Source organism: Coffea eugenioides, chromosome 4 (assembly GCF_003713205.1).
Source record: "Coffea eugenioides isolate CCC68of chromosome 4, Ceug_1.0, whole genome shotgun sequence".
Classification (NCBI taxonomy): domain Eukaryota; kingdom Viridiplantae; phylum Streptophyta; class Magnoliopsida; order Gentianales; family Rubiaceae; genus Coffea; species Coffea eugenioides.
Genome location: NC_040038.1, coordinates 3,677,654 through 3,695,418, shown reverse-complemented (window position 1 = coordinate 3,695,418; position 17,765 = coordinate 3,677,654). Strand labels below are relative to the sequence as shown.

Genomic DNA, 17,765 nt, shown 5'->3' with positions numbered 1-17,765 from the left:
ACCCTGGGCAGGATTATCCATGAAATACAACTGGAACTTGTCGCAGTCGGCAAACGATCCCAGTTGCGTAGTTGTGGGTGGCATTCACTGGAGGACACGAGGCATGTCTAAGATTTTGCAGGCCAGGTGACAACAACTGGACTGAGCAAGCTTTTGACGAAGACAGTGACGATTGAGCATACGTCCTTCGGCTTTCCTGTTGCATCATGTGAAGGGAACCTGTATTGCTTTCCCACACTTTCCGATGAACTGATGATTCTAGATTTTTATGGTTTCTCCATTGTTACCACACCTGTTGGTGTTGAGGAGTTGCCCGAAGCAAAGATGTAATGTGGAGTCATGCTCAGAGCTTTTTTATTTTTTATTGTTGGTGTAAATATATGTTACTAGGGACCAGATGACAAGATCAGCATCAGAGATATCGATTGATCTGGGAGATACGAGCCTTGTGGTTTCTGCACCTTTCCCAGAACGGATCAAGAAATGGGTAGGCACTGTTTGGTTAATGCCCAACGTTTACTCCAATTTACGCTGTGAATCACGCGTCCGTATTCATGTATTTCATGGTGCAAAATGTGTTTTCTGAGGTTTTGCGCAATACAAGAGGATTTTGGTTTACACTTGGATTTGGCTCCCCATTTTGCCCTCCAATTTGCCTTTTTCTTTTTTGTTTCAATTTGTACTGTTATCAGATTAGGTGTGACAAGGAAGTGGTGGGCAGGATATGAGCATAACTAATGGAGGGGACAAGCCTAAGTCCTAACTACAGCATCGCGACATATTTGGATTTCACAACCACTACAGGCAAGTTTACAAACCCGTGAAGTTCTTCATTTACGATTTCGGCCCGTGATTTCTACCCTAAATAATCAAAGAGAGTCTAAAACAATTAGAGAAATTAAGCAGCGCGACTTTTCCTTGTCTCAACTAGAACTGACGGCCTCGTGGTCAGGTAATATTCAAGTAGAGAATAGCACATACAACTGATACAAGACAGTGGCTAGCGTATATTACCACACCGACAGGGCTCCATTAACCATACACAAGCCAGCATATAACAAATAACTTAAAGCTCTCATCAGTTTCTAGCTACTTCAATTCAATTCCATCAAGAGCTGGCAGACAATCGAGCAAGACATCAGCAGCAGTGTCTAGTTCTTGCTCTGATATAACTAATGGAGGGACAAGCCTAACGACATTGCCTTTCCCTGCAGTGAGTATGAGAAGACCAGATTGTCGACATGCATCAACAAGTGGTGAGGCTGATACGTCCAGCTCTATCCCGATGATAAGCCCTAAGCCCCGTAACTCTTTCACATGTGCATTTCCCCCTAATTTCTTAACTAACAACTCTTTAAAATATTTGCCTTTCTTGGAGACACTGGCCAAAAACCCAGGTTTTGAGATTTTATCCAGCACAGCAATTGCAGCACTGCAGACAAGAGGATTGCCAGCAAAAGTGCTACCATGATCTCCAAAATTAATGCTCCCAGCAACTCTTTCAGATGTTAGCACAGCCCCAATTGGTAGACCGCCAGCAAGGGGTTTGGCAAGAGTCATCATATCTGGATATATGCCATACGCTTCATGAGCCCAAAGATAACCAGCCCTTCCTAGGCCGCATTGAACCTGGAAGAGAGGGAAAGCATTAGGTGTCACTCTTTACACCAAGAAGTAATCAAATGAGTACATTCAGCTCTGATGTTTAGTGGCCGTATCTTTCAAACTTTTCAGAATTAATTTACCGTGTAATGGGTTTAGGGATAAGTATCCAATTGTAGTAATTGAGAATTTGCACTAGGAACCACATCAGATGGAGGAGTTCAATAAATTAACAAGCAGGAGAGCTTCTTATCTAAATTGAACACAGGAAACATACTATCACACCATTTTTCCATATCTTAAATCCCAATTTTTGACTGTTTCATAGGCTTACCCACAATCTAAGCATCAACAATTGTCAAGTAACTCCTTTAATGAAAATCCAAGACATATAAAAGCAAAAAGATAAACGTGAAATAACCACCCAGAGTTAGCTACAGGATGGGATATCTGAATTGCACCTACGCACACTTTTAAGACACTGTGAAATTTGGACTTTCTAATCTCTTGCCTGTGCTTCTCAAAAGCTTATTAGGCGCCAAAAAATGGCTCTTGTATCTCACTTAGTATTCAATGTTGCTTGTGCCCAAATGCATGTTTTAATAATAATAAAAGAAAAGCTATAATTTCCTGAGACACTAATTACCTCATCAAAAACAAGAAGAGCCCCAGCACTGTCACAGGCTGTACGCAATGCTTTTAAAAACTCCTTTGTGGCACTGTATATACCACCTTCACCCTGGATAGGTTCTACAAAAACAGCTGCAATCTTGCCACTACTTATCAGCTTTGTTGCTGCTTGGGTATCACCATATTCCAAAAAGCTGACTCCAGGCATCACTGGTTCAAAAGGAATCCGGTAATGTTCCTTGCTTGTTAAAGCAAGAGCTCCCATAGTCCTTCCATGGAAGCAGTTGCTGAAGGCTATGAACTCCACAGGTGGCTGTTCTTCGCTCGGGTGCAAAGATCTCTGAAATTTCCTTGCAAATTTTATTGCAGCTTCATTTGCTTCCGTGCCAGAGTTCGTAAAGAAAACACGATCAGCAAATGAGCTAGCAACCAAACGCTTAGCAAGTTCAACCTGAAAATTTTCCATAGGTTCAGTAACATTTGTTTTTGCACATGACAAAAGCGAGAGAGAAATGTCGAACACAAGCGAGTATTATTTTCAAGATTGAACCAAACAACCATTACCATCTTACCTTCCAGGGTTCGCCAAACAATCAAATTCACTACTCCAGGAAGTCCTAGAACACTTACAACTAAACTAATTGAAGCACATGCTCTTAATTTCCAACATACTACGTTCTACTACTTTCTTTTTCCTCTCCCACAATCCACATCAATTTTAAACCTCCAACACATTCCAAATCAAATTAAAAGACCTTCAAAATCACAGGGAAAAAAAATTGCCATATCAATCACTTCTAATTAAGAGAATCCATTTTTCAAGTAGAATTTCATTTGCTTATGAAACACCACTTCTTAATAAAGTCACATCATAAACATAAGTAGAAGCTTAAAAAGTTCAAAAAAAAAAAGAAGAAGAAGAAAACTTTACCTGTGGAACAGAGTAATATATATTGCTGACATGGGTAAGGGTGTTTGCTTGCTCAGTAAGCGCCCGCAGCCAATCAGGATCACCATGGCCAAGTGCATTAACAGCAATCCCAGAGCTCAAATCCAAATACTCTCGACCTTCAACGTCATACAATTTACAACCTTTGCCGCTGGAGAACACAACAGGGGCTCTAGCATAGGTCCCCACCAAAACTCTTTTCTCCTCCTCTATAGTCTCTTTAGCCCTTTGAGCATTTTGTCTTAAAGCCGGCGGCTTGGATGAGCCAGAATCTGGTTCTCGGACGTCCACGTTAAGGCAGGCTAATGGGGACAAAACTTGACGGTTAGAATGGCGAAAACTAATTGGGTTGATGGAGGAGAGGTGAATGGAGCTGCTCATGGTTTTATTTTAGGGTTTTGAAATTAGTGGGATTGGGCTATGGAGGCTCGGATTTTGATGGAGAATTCGGGACGAAGAGCAGAGGGGCGGGCGAAGGCTTGTTCTGGATTTGATCGAGTCGACGTCACCACTGTTAAGACGTGTTTTGGCTACTGTGTTGTAATCACGACTTCTGGTCCAACATTCCTTCATAAAGAAGACCATTTTCAATTTGGTTATTTGTCAGAAATGGGAATAAGGAGCAAAATTTTAAGCTGCTGTTTTCCCCCAATGCCCCCCTTCTCCCTTTTATTTTTAAATATTTATTTATTTTTAAATAATGGAATTAGGTTTGTTTGGATAGAGTATTATTTAAAATAATTACTGTAACACTTTTTGTGATTTGATGTACGTGAAATAAAGAGATAATTACGAATATTAAAAAAGTGGATTGAGGAATGTATTTATTATGCAAACGAAATATTATTTAACAAAAAAAAAAAAGAGATATCCAAACACATACTCCCCTCGTTCCAAAACGGGAAAAATGCACTTTTCATCCTCAAAATTTGGGTTCTTGACCAATTTCACCTTAAAGTTTTACCCAAAACACATTTCATCCTCAAAGATCCGTAATTTTGGCAAATTAAGGACAATTGACGGAAATTTACATGTGAGCCGTTAGAATCAACTTTAAACCCAACAAAAAATAGGTAAAACCGAATGGAACCATTTTTTAATGGAACAATAATTTGCAACGGATGAAAACTAACATTCTTCTCCTTCTTCCCTTTCCTTCATTATGATCCACACACACCGCACTATCCTTCCTTCCTTCCTCTCTTTGCTCTTTCTCTCTCAGAGAGTGAGAGAGAGGGAAGGGGAAATGAGTTTTGGGGATTTTTCCGTTCTTTTCTTTCTCCGCATCCATCTCACCTCTGTTGCTCATGCCTCACGCCTCATGCCTAATGACCCACGACCCTTTCAGTACCCTCATGCCTAATGCCTCATGCCTAATGCTCACGCTATTATCTCTATCGCGGCATTAAAAGCTAGCTAACAAGCTGCAGATGGATTGGTGAAGGAATTAAAGAAGTGCAGTTTTAGGGCCATGGAAAATGGGCTCTTATTGGAAGAGTTTTCACCAACTCTACCGACCCTTTCGCAAGAAAGACACATGGTCAGTGTAGCCGTTGGCAATTGCATGTACAAGAACTGCGCTAGTTTTAGCGCTTTCAGTTCTTGTAGCTCCTTCTCCAACCTCCTGTTCTCGTCCGTCAGCATCTCGTAGCATTTCTTCAATAACTCGCAGTCTACTTCCGTTTGCTTAAGCTTTATCCTGCATATAGCTAAGAAAAAATCCCCCCTCCATTATTTGAAATGGACAAAATTTATGCATATCTCAAAAAATCGACTTGCACGATCGATTCTGTTTTTCCTCAACATTGCTAATCTTCGGGGATGAGGGATGAAGAAGCAAGTACCTGGCTCTTCTGTTCTGAAACCACACCTCAACTTGTCAAGGCCTTAAATTCAGTTCCCTCGCCAAATCTTGCTTTTGCTTCTGCAAAATCAGCATATATGTATGTATATACACACGATTTAATTTGCCCTGTGAAATGATTGTTCAAATGTTAAAAAAAAAAAGAGCAAGGAATGTTATAATATTACGTGTGAAAATAAATCAACTAGCTAGCCACAGAGAGAGAGAGAGAGAGAGAGATGTTATCGGATTGCTATGCTGCTTGAAGCTCTCTTCCAAAAGAGCAGACTGAGCTTTTGTGAGGCAAAGCTTTTTCCTTCCATTAGAACCATCATCATCTTCGTCACTTACTCTTGAGGAAACTGTCTCGATCTCCACCTCTTCGCTGCTACTGAGCTCTCTCTCCTTCTTCACGCTATTGTTGGAAAAGGATGACGCAGCACTACCTTGACGATGCAAGTCAGCAGCAGAAGGTGGAGGCTCATTATTGGAGGCCTTATTAGCAGAGTGAGTGAGAGGAAGAAGGAAACTTTTGTCTATATTTGCAGCAGAGTTTGACATCCATTCTTTCATGTCATCAACAAATTTCGCGACCTTAAAGATTTTGTCATCAGATTCGACTCCCATTGCTGTCACAGACGCGTTTACAAGCCTGAAAGAATCCTTGAACAAGACATTGCAGTCTTTCAAAGCTGTCAAAGTTCTTGAATCTTTGACCTCAGAGATTGCCTTTTCATTAGCTGAAATCAAGTCCCCTAGTTGATTGATAGCAGCAGAGAGAGAGAGGGTGAAATTCTTGATGGGGTGGTCTTGATCTCGCCTAAATCGGTGGAGAAATTCGTGCGGAGGCACCATATAGAGTCGAAACATGAGGTTGGTTTTGGAGTCAGATTGCAGATGGCACGAATTGCTCTATCTGGAGTTGAAGCGGAGAGTAACTCAGACTCTTTTTCTTGTATGAGAGCTATGGAAACTGTGATGATTGAACCGATGATAACCGTGAATAAGACGATGAAAAAAACGTAGCTCCTTATCTTCCTTTTCTATCTCGAAGCTTGATCTTCCATCAGCTGCCTATCCTTATTGGTGACTGAGTTCATATCTGATTTCCACACTTTCTTATGGCATTTGTTTGAGAATAAGGAGATGATTCTTGTCCAGTGGGGATATGGAGAGGAAAAGATATAATAGCTGCTTGATTATCTTCCAAACAGACAAGTATAGATACTGTGCAAGTTTTGTGGAAATAGTCAAGTCAACTCTGGCCTCATCTTTTATAAGTCTCTGAGCCAATGAAACAAGAAGTCATCTTTTATAAGTCTCTGAGCCAATGAAACAAGAAGTCAAACTTTGGGAAATTTTTAACCACGATCTAAGACCAACACGCAAGTAATTATGAAAGTGGCTCCATTCTATTTGACCCGTTTTTGGTTGAGTATAGAGTTGGATTTGACAGACCGTGCTTCTCACGTGCAAAGTTCCGTTCAAATTAAATAGCTATCCTTAATTTCCCGTCAATTGTCCTTGATTGACTAAAATTACGGATCTTTGAAGATGAAATGTGTTTTGGATGAAACTTTGAGGCGAAATTGGTTAAGAACCCAAATTTTGAGGATGAAAAGTGCATTTTTCCCTTCCAAAACAACTATTGATACAGTCAACTGTGGATATAGCTATTACACTTGCAAACTTCAAATATACAAATCTGTCATGATAGATACCATGATGGCACACAAATACACCCACACTTAATGGATGAGGAGCAAGGAAACACTAGAATGATATATAATTTACTCCTAAAGATTTATGAGTACATCCATGATAAGTCCTGCCTGAAATTCAGAGACTTTGCAGCTCCTTGGACACCTCGTTCGGATATCTGGGGACAATCTTCCACAACTAACATTTCCAGTTTACATGCTCCAACAAGTGGCTTCAATCCGTCATCAGTAACACCCAAACACTTGCTGAGCCGTAAAACACGCAATTGCAGGAATTGGCCTACGAGCTGTAGCCCCTCATCTGTAACTTCTTGGCATCCCACAAGCTCCAGGATCTCGAGGTGCTTTGCTGAACGAAGAGCTTCCATACCAAAATCATTCACCGAGTACACATGATCCAGAGCAAGTTCCCTGATTGGGCACATTTGTATGAGAGCAAGGATTCCATCCAAAGTAAACGAGGACAATGAAGGAAACTCCCCATCTGAGAAAGACAACCTAACTGAATCCAGCTGTGAACAATTCTCAGCCAATGCCTTTAAGCTCTCATCAGTTAATCTCAATGGATTGTTCATCAAAAGGGGAAGTGAAAAATCTGAAGGCACTCGAAGTGATATGCATCGAAGATTTTTTGATTTGTGTGCCAAACAAACAATGTCAGCATCCCTCAAGCCAACACACATGTCCAAGTGAATCTTTTCCAGGTTACTGCACTTCCCCAAGACACATGCAAGCCCCCTTCCAGGGCTGATGATGCAGTTCACCAAACTTAGCTCCAACATGCTACTACAAGGGATCCATTGCTTTTGCCACCGATCTATGGCCAACCGATCGTAAAACTTCATGTATCTGTAGTTTGCATCAACCTCAAACTGTAGCTGCTTTAATTTCCGCCAACTTGGTCCAAGCTTAATCAGGTCACCTTCTCCAATTGCTCTACAATTTTTAATACAAAGATCTTCAAGAGTTTCAAGCTTGCCTAAATACTCCAACCATTCAACGCTGCTTATGTTAAGGCATCGAACAAGGTGAAGCACTGCAAGCTTTTTGCAACCCATGACAAGAGATAATATCCCACAACCAGTTACTCTTGGGGCAAAATTCAGCTTGAGTGCTGAAAGTTTAGAACAAGAAGCCAGGGAACTTAGACCAGCATCGGTAATAAAGGTACAGTAACTTAAGGTTAGATCCTTTAGCAAAGAACAGTTACTGGAAAGGACTCGAAGCCCTTGATCATCCAACTGTTTTCCTAATTTGGACATCCAACCAGAGTAAATGATCTCCACCCTTTCCAAGTACGGAAACCTGTTGCAGACAGAAGCCAAGGATTCTGTGGCAGGATCCAATCCACATCCAACCCGGATAAATTTTCGTTGTTCACTATCCACTTTGTGAAGGCGCTTACAAGTTAGTGATACAGAGTTTCTATCTGCAGTCTTCTTTATCCTGTCCAAGATCTCCCAAAGTAATTGATCAGGCAGATAATCCATTGCTACCACACGCCTCTTCGATTAGGTTTGATCTGAAACAGAGATATTATCCATGACAAAATTTTTTTTTTTTTAAAAAAAGAAAAGATGGCCAATTTGTCGATAAATAAATTCAAATCAATGCCAGAACTCATCAGGGACACAAAAATCAAATATAACAAAAAAAATCACAAACAACTGGATCAAAGCAACATACTAGGTGATCGGTACTCAAATTAATCGTCCAAAATCCCTTTACGAGTTACAATCATAGCTAAATCCAAGGAGACTATTAGAGCCACTTTACACTAACTTAAGAAATAAAATAGTAAACCGAATCCCAACATACTACGTAGGACTAGGGAGGAATAATCATAGTATCCCAAAAGGGCGCACTTGGAAGAATCCCTCCAAAAGTTTTACAGCCAACAGATGAAGGACGAAGTAATTCAATTCTTTTCTGATACACGTAAACCCCAACTTAGCAGAGGTTAACATTGTTGCAAATCTCAATCAAATAAAATGCAGACCATGAGTGCATACAACCCAAAATTCTGGGATTTTTTTTTCCCTTTAGAATTACAAATTTCAGATGTCGAGAAGATCAACACGCAAATCAGAACACTAAGAATCCATGAGACAAAGGTAGGCTGGATAGAAAGGCATTCAGATGTACCTGGAATTGGTGATGACAAAATTGTAACTGAAATTCCTGTGATTGTAATGTGATTGTGGTACTGTCTAGGACTAGGGAAAAAAATGGAGAAGACGAGTACTGTAGAGATATTTTGGGCTTCAGCACAGATATTTGCAGAGGGGATCTGCTATAGTAATCTCCTTCCTTTTTAGAAGACATCCACGGCAAGTCAGTGTTGGAAGTTTCATTGAAGCAGGCCCACAGGCCAACTTGTTCGTCTAGAGCAGGCCCTTTCATTCATTAGCTTTTGGACCTTTTCTTACTTGAAACCGGTTAAAATGAATTATTTTAGGTATTAGTTTTTTCGAAAAAATGATATTAACTTTGATATATGTCTTTAAATGCAAGGAGAATAATAATTGTAAGCGTGTACATATATTGTTTTAAATTTAAGTTTAAATAAAATATACTAACAAATACTCATTAAATAACTATGAGAAAAAAAAAACATTTCTCATTTCACTTTTTTTTTTAAAAAAAAATTATTAGTATTATCACTTTGGTTTTGGTGGGTTTTCCTCATCCAATAATTCAATAAATCCGAGGTAAAAGCTTTATAACGTTTCAATTCCAAGCCGAATGTCTCGTCTTATAAAAGTTTTAATTTTAAAGATCATATCCAATGCCGAGTTTATTTAAAGATAGTAGTAATCTTTGGCTTCTTGTAATATAATTTATAGATACTCTACCGTACGTTCTAGCTAGGAACAACCATTGTGAATTTTGTTTGCCAAATTAAAGGGGATTAAAATTCTTTAATTAGAGGTTTGGAGGCATACTACATTAAAATTATTATGCCTGTCATCAGATGAAAGACTTAATACTTGCCTTAGATTTGCAAAACAACGAGTTATCAAAGAGCACCATTAATTAGAAAGTTTTGATAATCACACAAGTAGTTGAATTAATGTGGTTTATGAGTTTGTAGTCTTGTATTTTTGAGACTGGAGAAGAGGCCAAAAGAGGAATTATTATTATACTAGGCTTTTTCATCCATGCAGTGTTGTTTGGAACGAGCTCATGCTATCTTAATTAAGCGCAAACTTGGACCAAGTTATCTCCCAAAGTCCTAACCTATTGCTACAGGGTCAATATAACAATGCACCTCCCTAGTTTATGATTGAGTTGGGACATTTGACGTGTGTAAATAATTTATGCTGTGATATATAGCAGCCTCGTTTGAGTTTAGAGCTAAATGCTGTACTGATAATGAAAGATGGCCTACCTAGCCAAAAAACCAAAGAGAAAACCAAATATAGAGCCGCCCACACTCTTAATATTCCACGTTGTCAAACTCGAAGGAAGAATTTGAAAAAAAAAAAAAAAAATCTTTCATGTAGACCTTATTAAGAAGGTAGATAAGTACCAAAAACCAGGGATTTATGTTTAATTGATGACGAATTAAATTCTTGGTAATTAAACCACACTGCAGGGAGGATTAGATTGGATGGTAAGATAAGATAAATTATAAATAGGAGATATTAGGTTTAAAACCTCCCACTTAGAAAAAAGAAAGAAAGAAAGAAAGAAAAACCCGCACTGCTCTTGCTAACACGTAAAAATAAACGGGTGGAACCTGGATTTTGATTAGACGAGTATTTTGACCAAACCTTTTTTCTCGTTTTCCTTTTAACTTCTAGATGGAGATATTTAATTAATTATACCAAACGAAAAGAAAAATCATACACACATGTGGGATTATAAAAGAATTGCCACGTTCAAGATTACTAAACATGTGTGCATAAATACATGGTGAAGGTCGGTCAATGGGTTGTTGGGGTAATTATCAGGACCAAATTTTTTGACCTTGTTTTCGTCAACAAATTTATGTAATCTTCCATGCATGATGAGGGTGAGAATGGGGACTAAGAAACTACAGTCCCTAACTCCCTATCAATGGATGTATTCCGGTGACCCAATAGCTATTCTTCTTCTTCTTTATCTAAAAGTGCGAAAGAAAAACTGATAAATGAACATAGATTATATTGATATTTGGTTAACGGTAGAAGTTCTAACTTCTAACCCAACCTTTACGCGCGTAGCGTTTGCTGGCTGGCTTTCTACATAGAGGCATGGACAAAAGAAAGACGTCTTGACATCGACAGTCCATCAACTTGAGAAACAGTGTGCCAATTAGTCGGAGGGAGAAATAATGAGCCAATTAGATGAAAGGCTGACTAAAGAAACTATTATCTGCACTGTGAGTTATGACCAAACAAGTGGAATTGCTATATTTGTTCACATGGAAATGCTTGTTCCGCCTCGTGTTGCCTAATTAATGGGAAGTCAGAAGTGGGAATGGCCGCACTCTAATAGTCCATGAAATCATAATCTCCTCTTTTTCTTCTTGCTTTCCATTTTCGAACGGCAATTAAATACTTCCTCCTCCTGCCTATAGGATGAGCCAATTAACTACAACCAAGTACACCTTCTCCAATATTCCAATGAACATGGATTCAACCTTGAAGTCCACTTTCGATGAAAATGGTTGGGTTGTTAGAATCAGTCGAAAACTGGACGAAGAGCTTGAAGAAGAAATTGAAATCCCTGTTAGCATCTTTAATGTCCCTAAAACCCTTTTGAATAGCCATCCCATTTCCTATGTACCCCAGCAAATTGCCATTGGCCCGTACCACTATTTTAGTCCCGAGCACTATGAAATGGAGAGATACAAGGTTGCAGCAGCTAAGAAAATTCAGAAAGAGAACCAAAATCTCAAGTTTCATCATGTCGTTGACCAGTTCAAGAAGCACGAGCAAAGGATTCGGGCTCACTATCACAGATACCTCAATCTCAATGGTGAAACTTTAGCTTGGATGATGGCTGTGGATGCTTCTTTCTTGCTTGAGTTCCTGAGAATCTATGCTGTGAAAGAAAGTGAGGTATTGACTCGAATCTCTTCGAGCATGTCACATTTTATCGATGTTGCAGGCAAAAAGTCAGCTCATAATGCTATCCTTAGAGATATTGTGATGCTAGAGAATCAAATTCCACTCTTCCTGTTGAGAAAGGTGTTAGAGTTCCAACTTTCATCACTAGACTTGGCGGATGAGCTGCTGATTTCGATGCTGACCGGGTTCTACGAAGAGATTTCTCCATTTAAGGCTATTCAAGAATCGCCAAATCTTGAAGTCATGACAAAGAGTGCTCATTTACTAGACTTCTTGTACCACACCATCGTGCCCAAATTTGAAGGACCATCTGGGGAAGCAGAAATTGACCAAGAACATGATGAGGTCAAGGAGGGTGAAGAACATTCCTCCCAGAAATCGAGCCATGTCAAAAAACTTCTTGACATGGTGTGGAACGCACTGTCTAAGTTGGATTGTGGTCCGGTACGTATGATTAAAAGTATTTTGCTCTCAAAACCGATTGAAGTTATCTTGAAGTTGCCTTGGACGATTATCTCTACCTTTCCGGGGTTAAGATTGTTGAAACAACCTATCGAAAACTTGTTCTTCCCTCTAAATAAAGAAGAGGGCAAGGCAGAAAATGAAAATTCTAAAGCTGGAGAAAAGTTTGAAAAACCTCCATTGGTGGAGGAAATAATTATCCCATCAGTCACTGAACTTTCTAAGGCCGGGGTTCGATTTGTTCCAACTCATGCAGGCATTTCAAGCATCAACTTTGATGTTAAAACAAAGACTTTTTATCTCCCTGTGGTTTGTTTAGACGTTAACTCGGAAGTGGTTTTAAGAAACTTGGTGGCCTATGAAGCATGCAATGGCTCAGGGCCATTGGTTTTTACTCGGTATACAGAATTGATGAATGGGACTATTGACACTGGAGAGGACGTCAAGTTTCTCAGAGAAAAAGGTATAATTGTGAACCATTTGAAGAGGGATGAAGAAGTGGCGAAACTGTGGAATGGCATGAGCAGATCTATCAGATTGACGAAGGTGGAGCTTTTGGATAAAGCCATTGGAGATGTGAACAAGTATTACAATGGGAAGTTCAAAGTAAAATTCAAGAAATTCGTGACAAGATATGTCTTTGAGTCATGGAAATTTTTAACATTTTTTGCTGCAATTCTGATGTTGCTTTTGATGTCTGTACAAGCGTTTTGCTCTGTCTATAGCTGTCCTCGAATATTCAATCGGGTCCAAAACTTTCAGTGATTAGCCCTAATGATGTATGGTTGTTGAGAAAGATTGTAGAATTGAAAATTAGTGTGATCTGTTTGCCAAGAAATAAGGATAAAGATTGATGTCATTCCTACCATTTTTAGATTGTTTTATAAAAATGTGGGTCTGTAGCCATGTTTATTTAGTTTTGGATGCTGACTTGCTGTTTGTAGCCGGTTGATGCAAGTATGATACTTTGCACTGGTTCTTTTTGATAAGCCAAGCAGTAATCACAATGATTAGAGTAATACAACCAATAAGTTAATCAATAAATCGCAAGAATTATAGTAATACAAAAATAATATAAATATACATATAAATTGTGGGAGAACAAATTTATATGTAGTAAAATTTAAATTCATAATCTTTAATTCTTCAGATACGCGTTATAATCATATAGATTACCTATAAAAGCATGAATTTCCTTCACAACTGTAAAAGCATGAATGCTATTGGCGTATAAGAGCACTCCTCCCTCCTTTTCTTCTATTTTTTTTCCCATGCCCCCCTCTTTTACAACATGCTATATGTGCATTTTTCTTAATTTAATATTTTATCAGAAAGAAATAATTTGGGAAAAACATGATTACATGTCAAATTCAAATTTTTTGAACATCAACAATTCAATGATCAGATATTTGTTTGGACAGCTGATTATTTTCCCAAATATATTTGCTTACATCATCATTACAATTTCCAATACACCTTTTTATCTCACATATATCACATCACAAAAAGTGCTACACTAAAAATATCTCAAATTACAATCCAAACAAACATACATGTCTTATTCTGTGCTTGCTATACACTCCAAACGCTTGTAGCAAAACTAGATGACAAGGCAATAATGGACTGATATCAGTGGCGGATTTAAGGTAGGAGGGGGGGGGGGGCACGGGCCTCCACAGTATACATAAAATTTTGATATAATCTCAAGTGTATCCTCAGAGTTTTCTTATAAAGGAAATAAAAGAATTACGTGGTCTTTTAAGTTGATTTATGAACTAATATTCTAAAAGAATATATGGATCACAAAGTTCCATTTGACATAAGTTCAAAATGCCTTTTCATTTTAACTTATTTGTGAATATTTTTTTGCTTAAAAACCTAAAAAAAAGAGTAGATAAAAAATTTTAGTGTTACTTTTGCCCCCCACTAAAAATTTTTTCTGGTTCCGCCACTAATTGATATTATCATTCTTTTCTTGCAGAGACTTCACCTGAACACTTAAAAAGAGAGAGAGAGAGAGAAAGAGGGTGGAGTCACAAAAGGATTGCCTAACCAACTCAGCTAGTTCAGTTGGCCACCAAAAAAGGGATTAAGTACCTCCTTAGGCACAACTTAGGGATCAAATCCCCTGACTATGTGTCCTTTCCAGAATTTCGTGGAATATGATCACGTGTTATTTATTGCCTTTCGAACCTCTCAATGGATTGGATAAGTTCATCCTCCTCCCTTTTCCCTAATATAGGACCAATTGTGTTGCACTAAAAAAAAAAAAGGATTGCCTTACAGAAAAATTATTTTCTCATACCCCCAAAATTAACTACTTATTTTTTTTCTTGTGTAGAATTGCTATTTTTTTTTTTTTATAATCCAATTTTTCTTCCACAATTACGTAATTTTTAGTTTGAAAGGGGGGAAAAATTGGAGTGCTTCAGGAATACTATCAAGAATGTGAAAGTCAAGAGCCATGTTGATTACCCATATCCGGCCTCTTCCTGGCCCAATCAAATTACCTGAAAACTTTCGGCCCATATCCGGCCCATAAGCTCAAATTTCACAATGCTATCGTACTCTTCTAGTTGTTTTCGCCTCTCTGTAAACAATCAAGAAATGTTTTCTTCAATTTCCTCTCGATTCTATTCCTACAATTTTTCTCACTTTGTTCTCTCCCAACTCCAAATTTTCCTACCCTTCCACACATTTGCTTCCAAAAATCCACTCTCTGTAGCTAAATTCCAGAACTCAACTTCATACTTCAATGAAAAACACCCAAAAACACCATCAAATTCCAATATTTCCGCCAATAAAACCATTCTTAAACCCTCCCCTGACAGCGCACATGAGTTTCTTGATTTCAACCCCACCACAGTTCTTGAAACACTCTCTTCATACAACAATGACTGCAAAAGGGCATTGGATTTCTTCAATTGGGTCGAAATCCAATGTGGGTTCCAGCACACGACCGAAACTTACAACCGGGTCATTGATATTCTTGGTAAGTTTTTTGAATTTGATATTGCATGGGATTTGGTTGAAAAAATGAGGAAAAGTTCGGCTTTTTCAAAGCCTGATCGAACAACATTTAGGATTCTGTTTAAGCGTTATGTTTCAGCTCATCTTGTCAAAGAAGCTATTGATACTTTTAATAGAATGGAAGAATTTAATTTGAAAGATGAAGGTTCCTTTTCGAATTTGATTGATGCCTTGTGTGAATATAAGCATGTGATAGAAGCTGAAGAATTGTGCTTTGGAAAGAATGGAGATTGTGCTGAAGTGCTAAACTACAAATTGGATACGAAAATATACAACATTATTCTTCGCGGGTGGTTTAAGATTGGGTGGTGGAGGAAATGTAGGGAGTTTTGGGAAGAAATGGATAAAAGGGGTATTCCAAAAGACTTGCATTCTTATTCTATATATATGGATATACAATGCAAGAGTGGGAAGCCTTGGAGGGCAGTGAAATTGTTCAAGGAGATGAAAAAGAAGGGGGTTAAGTTGGATGTAGTGGCGTATAACACACTTGTTCGGGCTATTGGGATTTCAGAAGGGGTAGATGTATCACTTAAGCTTTACCGAGAGATGATTGAATTAGGTTTTCGACCAAATATAGTGACTTATAACACAATTTTGAAGCTTTTGTGTGAAAATGGGAGGTACAAGGATGCGCATAAATTTTTCAATGAGATGTTAAACAAGGGTTGTGAACCAAATGTAAGAACGTATAATTGCTTTTTTGGATGTCTTCAAAAGCCTGGAGAGATTCTAAAGTTGTTTGATAGGATGATTGGAACTGGAGTTCAGCCAACAATGGAAACATATGTCATGCTTATGAGGAAGTTTGGGAGGTGGGGTTTTCTACGACCTGTTTTACTTGTCTGGAAGAAGATGGAAGAGCATGGAGTGAGTCCAAATGAATTTGCTTACAATGCTTTGATTGATATTTTGGTGCAAAAGGGTATGGTTGATATGGCACGTAAGTATGATGAGGAAATGATGGCTAAAGGGTTATCTGCTAAGCCCAGGGTAGAACTTGGGACCAAGCTGATAAGTGGTGGACCTGAAGATGGTTGACTGCACTTCTTGTTTCATGACAAGAAATTTCTATTTTGCAGCTCAAGTGACTGCATCAGTGGATTATGATTGTTCATCTATTGAAAGATGCTGCAATCTTCTTTGCCAAGTGTTATTCTTTAATTTGTGTTCAATGCGTTGATAAACTTACTTTGGTATTTGTGAGTGGACAGTAGATTGAAGGATCTGTGGTGAAAGATGCTTGGCGCAGAGAACATGGGTAGGTGGATCCAAATGCATGAATGGTCTCTTGGGGAATTGGAGGTTTTAAACTGCAATTTCAAGGTCATGGTTCTCCTTTATAAAGCTGAAAGTGTGATCATGAAACTTTGGAGCTGAATGTTCCTGTTTTGCAGTTTTGCTTACCACATCTGGGAGATTGTATTTTCAGTCCCTTGCGTGGAAGACAACTTTGAGATTCTTACATCCCAAGCAGGACGTTCATTTACTAGACCAATCAAGATAAGGCAATGGTAAACATATATTTTCAAATTCAGTTGCTCTTCAATTCAGTATATTGTGCTATGTAAGTGGTTTGATGGAATAGAAGTTTATATTCACTAGTTACTAAGAAATCAATTAAACAAATACGTTAGGGAAAGGTGTAATATTTTCGTGACATTTAAGAAGATCTGCATTCATACTAGTGGTTTTGACAACTGCAAAATTTAGACCTTGAAATTGGAGCTGCGTCTGATAGTTCTCTGATCAATTTTCAACTAAAGAAAGGTCTGCGGATTTCACAAACAGTGTATATGCATTTGGACATACTAGCTTCCTAAAATGTAGAAAAGATGGCATCTTCTTTAATAGCTGAAATGGAAGATTCTGAGGAGAAGTTTTATGTTTTTGCTTATGTTCTTAAATGATGAAATATTATGCATTGACTTCTAAATCACTCCATGCAGGTAATCTGTTATTAATCTGTTTCTTTTTTGGGATCTTCAAAAGTCTACTTATGTTCCAGTTGTGTGTGAGTGGCACATCACATGCGGACATGGAAACAGTTTTACGCTTGGCTCGCATGCTAGGGGTAAAAGATTAAGTGGGAGAATTCCGAAAAGCCTGAGAAGTTTCTAGCTATGGATTTTTACTCAATGAAGCAACATGATGCTGTATGAAAGGATGCAATACATCAAGTACCTGCTGCCTGCAGCTCGTGGACATCTATTCTGATAATTTGCTTCGTTTTTGAATCCTACCACATATTTCAGTTATATTCTCTGTATCTTTCTGCAAGAGGAACCACCGAACAGATTTAAAGACAATTTCATTTTAAACATGGTGACATTGTTCTTTTAAGTTGTTTGCTTCTTCGGATGGTTGTCCGGCACATATAAGCTTTTTGGCCGTCTGGCATTATTCATGTGTGTGATTGGAACTTTGCTGATTTATGAGGGTGCTTAATCAGAGCATCGTCAAATTTTGGG

General features: G+C 38.5%; 4 protein-coding genes and 1 pseudogene across 4 annotated transcripts; 2 read left to right on the top strand and 3 right to left on the bottom strand.

Moving 5' to 3' along the window:
- Nucleotides 1–889: 889 nt before the first annotated feature.
- Nucleotides 890–3,710, bottom strand: LOC113768276 (acetylornithine aminotransferase, mitochondrial). Its single transcript, XM_027312556.1, has 3 exons — nt 3,164–3,710; nt 2,249–2,683; nt 890–1,629 (listed from the first exon to the last, which is right to left on the bottom strand). The coding sequence occupies exons 1-3, from the start codon at nt 3,560–3,562 to the stop codon at nt 1,090–1,092; spliced, it is 1,374 nt and encodes a 457-aa protein (XP_027168357.1). The 5' UTR covers nt 3,563–3,710; the 3' UTR covers nt 890–1,089.
- An 887-nt stretch (nt 3,711–4,597) lies between these two features.
- On the bottom strand, nt 4,598–5,879 carry LOC113767926 (annotated as a pseudogene).
- Nucleotides 5,880–6,658: 779 nt separating this feature from the next.
- Nucleotides 6,659–9,019, bottom strand: LOC113768275 (F-box/LRR-repeat protein 14). The gene is made up of 2 exons (XM_027312555.1): nt 8,891–9,019; nt 6,659–8,267 (listed from the first exon to the last, which is right to left on the bottom strand). The coding sequence occupies exon 2, from the start codon at nt 8,233–8,235 to the stop codon at nt 6,829–6,831; it is 1,407 nt and encodes a 468-aa protein (XP_027168356.1). The 5' UTR covers nt 8,236–8,267; nt 8,891–9,019; the 3' UTR covers nt 6,659–6,828.
- A 2,342-nt stretch (nt 9,020–11,361) lies between these two features.
- Nucleotides 11,362–13,032, top strand: LOC113767925 (putative UPF0481 protein At3g02645). Its single transcript, XM_027312130.1, has one exon. The coding sequence runs from the start codon at nt 11,362–11,364 to the stop codon at nt 13,027–13,029; it is 1,668 nt and encodes a 555-aa protein (XP_027167931.1). The 3' UTR covers nt 13,030–13,032.
- Nucleotides 13,033–14,871: 1,839 nt separating this feature from the next.
- On the top strand, nt 14,872–17,699 carry LOC113767923 (pentatricopeptide repeat-containing protein At1g80550, mitochondrial). The gene is made up of 2 exons (XM_027312129.1): nt 14,872–16,808; nt 17,244–17,699. Exon 1 carries the CDS (start codon nt 14,872–14,874, stop codon nt 16,333–16,335), a length of 1,464 nt encoding a protein of 487 aa, XP_027167930.1. The 3' UTR covers nt 16,336–16,808; nt 17,244–17,699.
- The last annotated feature ends 66 nt before the right edge of the window (nt 17,700–17,765 follow it).